General features: G+C 37.5%; 1 protein-coding gene across 1 annotated transcript; it reads left to right on the top strand.

Moving 5' to 3' along the window:
• The first annotated feature begins 277 nt into the window (after positions 1 to 277).
• Positions 278 to 1201, top strand: LOC130888949 (taste receptor type 2 member 117-like). Its single transcript, XM_057792352.1, has one exon. It carries the CDS (start codon positions 278 to 280, stop codon positions 1199 to 1201), a length of 924 nt encoding a protein of 307 aa, XP_057648335.1.
• Positions 1202 to 4352: the final 3151 nt, after the last annotated feature.

Here is a 4352-nt window from a genome sequence, read left to right as displayed (position 1 = left end):
TTTCCAAACTTTATCAATGACTAGAAAACACTATGGGAGCTGTGTGTGTACAGAGAAGTACCTGGTTGGCCTCGTCTGAGCTATCTGAGAAGACATAGTTTCTTGGAAAGAGTTTCTGACTCGGTTATTGGCAAACCTCCTTGTTTACTCCTTTGTTAGTATATGTGGGAGAGTTAAGAGTTAAATGTTATGAGAATCTTCTCAGAAATCCTCGAAAATAACTTAAAAATAACATTTCAAGTGAGTATGTAAACAAATCTTCAAAACATATTTAAAAATGGAGCATTTTCTGCAATCAATAAGTGATATTTTACAGAAAACATTTATGATCATTTTAATCATGGAATTAATAATTGGAAATTTAGGGAATGGATACTTACTACTGGTAAACTGCATGAAGTGGGTCAAGACAAAGAAGATCTCATTCGTAAATCAAATCCTCACTGCTTTGGCAACCTCCAGAATTTGTATGTTCTTGCAATTTTTCAAAAAATTATTAATTTCCTCAATGTATCCAGTTTCAGAAAGGACTTCAGGGATGATACAGGTCCTTAATAATTCATGGATGATAGTCAATCATTTCAGCATCTGGCTTGCTACATGCCTTGGTGTCTTTTACTTTCTCAAGATAGGCAATTTTTCTAACTCTCTTTTTCTTTATTTAAAGTGGAGAGTTAAAAAGGCAGTTTCAGTAGTATTGCTGGCATCTCTGGTCCTCTTGGTTTTAAATATTTTGCTAATAAACTTGGAATTTAATGTGTGTATAAGTGAGTATCAAAGAAACGTATCCTACAGTTTTGATTCTCATTACCAGGCACAGTGTCACAGGCATGTGTTAATTATTCAAAATACTTTCCTGTTTGTACCCTTTGGTGTGTCTCTGTCATCTTTCCTCCTGCTCATCTTCTCCCTGTGGACACATCACAAGAAGATGCAGCAGCATGCCCAAGGATCCAGAGATGCCAGAACTACAGCCCACATCAAAGCTTTGCAAACTGTGATTGCCTTTCTCCTGCTATACACCATTTTTTTCTTGTCTCTGTTAATACAAATTTGGAATTATGAGTTGATGAAGGAAAATCTTTTCATTTTATTCTATTGGGTTGTATATATAGCTTTTCCTTCATTCCATTCGTGTGTGCTGATTCTGGGAGATATGAAGCTGAGACAAGCCTCTCTTTCTCTGTGCTGTAGTGCCTGAAATGTAAGCTCAAAAATATGGAAACCCCAGATCTTCAAAACACTAGAGATCATGTTGCATAATCTAAGTAAAGATCAACAAATAAAAATTTCTTCTTTATTTTTCATTTTTACATTTTAAATATCATTTGACTTTGCATAAATATCTTGGAAAAATCTCTTGACACTAAAAGGGCTGTATAGGATGCTCAGCATGTCATCAGTGAAAATGGGAAGCATAATATTTTAGTTGTAAGCCCTTACTTTACTTACCTAAACTTCTACCAACATATTTCTTTCATGTTACACATTTAAGCACCATTCTTTTTTAATTACGTGACTAATGTCAAGGAATAGAGTCCTCTAACACATATTCCTTTATTTCATCATCTGGCCATACACTGTAATTCTCCACAGTCTGTTGTTCTCTGTATTCTACATGTTTTTCACTTTGTGTGATGGTCTCTATTTTCTCTAAAGAGAAAATTATTAGATAAGAGTTTGTAGTTACATTCATCAGGAAAGGAAGCTAGTACACAAAGACAATTCTAGGGCCATGGGTCTGGAACTAAATTTGGGGATTTGCAGATGGTAATAGCTTGGAGCAAAGTTGGGGCCAGGATAGGATTTTTGTTAAATAATGCAACTGCTTTAACTCATATTACTACAAGCTTAATTTAAGAATTAATAAACTTAAAAAGCAGCTTACCTAAAATTGATGGATAAAGAAATTATACTTGTATAGAACCACTACTTTAGTGTGTCTTACTTCTGGTAAAGAAAGATTTTTTTCACATTTTCCAATTAAAAAAATGATTGATCACAAATATACACTATTCACATTTTCTGTGCTTATGAAAAGATGGGATTCTATCTCTGCCTCAATGAAACAGAGTCATTGGTTTGATGAATGATTAATAAAAACTCAGAGACAGAGATTGGGGATTAACCTGAAATTCCTAAATGCAAAGCAGCCAGCCACTGGCTCTTACTTCAACCTCAGTCCAAAAATAGCAATCCTGCCTCCAGGAATCTAGGAATGAGACTGATATTGAGATTTGTCTCCTCCTATTTTATAATATTCTCTCAGACTGAGATTAAAGGCATGTACCACTGGGATTAAAGGCATGCTACTAGTGTAGCTACTGGGATTAAAGGTGCGTGTTACCACTGTCTGGACTGTAAGACTGACCAGTGGTGTTGTTTCACTCTCTGATCTTCAGGCAAGCTTTATTTATTAGAAGACAAATGAAATGCCACTACATCTGTGTGTAGGTTCCATCATATAGCCAAAATCTTCCTCATTCTTTTTTTCTTTTATATATCATGGCACAGTGTTACATAAACACAATGAATCTTCACATGTGTATCTCCTTCAGTATCTGCTCCATCACTTCACGAACTGGGCATCCTGATAACTAAGCAGTATTACACAGACGTTCTTAAAGATATGAAGAATAGACAGAACAACAACAAAATTAAAAAAAAAAAAAAAGAAGATTCAGGAAGTCATTGTTTTTTTCTGCTGAGTAGTACTCTAATATGTATATATTCCATACTTTCTTCATCCATTCTTCCATTGAAGGGCATCTAGGTTGTTTCCAGGTTCTGGCTATTACAAACAATGCTGCTATGAACATAGCTGAACATATACTTTTGTTTTATGATAGGGCATTTCTTGGGTATATTCCCAAGAGTGGTATTGATGGGTCCAGGGGTAGGTGGATCCCGAAATTCCTGAGAAACCGCCACACTGTTTTCCAAAGCTGTTGCACAAGTTTGCATTCCCACCAGCAATGGATGAGTGTACCCCTTTCTCCACAACCTCTCCAGCAAAGGCTATCATTGGTGTTTTTGATTTTAGCCATTCTGACAGGTGTAAGATGGTATCTTAAAGTTGTCTTGATTTGCATTTCCCTGATCGCTAGGGAAGTTGAGTATGACCTTAAATGTCTTTTGGCCATTCGAACTTCTTCTGTTGAGAATTCTCTGTTCAGCTCAGTGCCCCATTTTTTAATTGGGTTGATTAGCCCTTTAAGGTCTACTTTCTTGAGTTCTCTATATATTTTGGAGATCAGACCTTTGTCTGTTGGGGGGTTGGTGAAGATCTTCTCCCAGTCAGTGAATTTTGCAGGCAAATGGATGGAAATAGAAAACACTATCCTGAGTGAGGTGAGCCAGACCCAAAAAGAGGAACATGGGATGAACTCACTCATATTTGGTTTCTAGCCATGAATAAGGGACGTTGAGCCTATTATGCGTGGTCCTAGAGAAGCTAATTAAGAAGGTGAACCCAAAGAAAAACATTTAGGCGATGAAAGGAGACAGAGACAAAGACCCACATTGGAGCATCGGCCTGAAATCTCAAGGTCCAAATCATGAGCAGGAGACAGAGCACGAGCAAGGAACTTAGGACCGCGAGGGGTGCACCCACACACTGAGACAATGGGGATGTTCTATCAGGAACAAACCAAGGCCAGCTGGCCTGGGTCTGAAAAAGCATGGGATAAAACCGGACTTGCTGAACATAATGGACAATGAGGACTACTGAGAACTCAAGAACAATGGCAATGGGTTTTTGATCCTACTGCACGTACTGGCTTTGTGGGAGCCTAGGCAGCTTACTAGACCTAGATGGAGGTGGGTGGTCCTTGGACTTCCCACAGGGCAGGGAACCCGGATTACTCTTAGGGATGATGAGGGAGGGGGACTTGATGGGGGTGGGGGAGGGAAATGGGAGGTGGTGGCGGGGAGAAGGCAGAAATCTTTAATAAATAAATAAACAATAAAAAGAAAAAAAACAGATGACAAAACAAAAGCAAATGCTAAGAAAGATACAGAAAAATACATCTTGACTTTCAAGAAACACAGAGAGATTAGATACTTTATTGTGAATGTCTGACACAGTCTCCATCTCTTAGAAGTACTAAGTAAAAGTGAAGGACATATACAGTAAAGTTCTCACAGATGCCTTCAGCTACAGTAGAGATATGCAGAAAAGCGAAATAAGACAGCATGCCCCAATGTTAAAGAAAACTGAATATGGAAGAAAATCTGAATTTCTTTCCTTTGTTTTTTAGTTTCAGCCACTATGAAAAACAGTATGACGTCTTCTCAAAAAGCTAAAATAAATCGATTATAAGAATTGGTCGTACCAATTTTTCACACCTTCT

This window comes from Chionomys nivalis, chromosome 1 (assembly GCF_950005125.1).
Source record: "Chionomys nivalis chromosome 1, mChiNiv1.1, whole genome shotgun sequence".
NCBI classification, from domain to species: domain Eukaryota; kingdom Metazoa; phylum Chordata; class Mammalia; order Rodentia; family Cricetidae; genus Chionomys; species Chionomys nivalis.
Note: the sequence above shows the minus strand (reverse complement) of the source record. Positions and strands in the feature narration are given on the sequence as shown.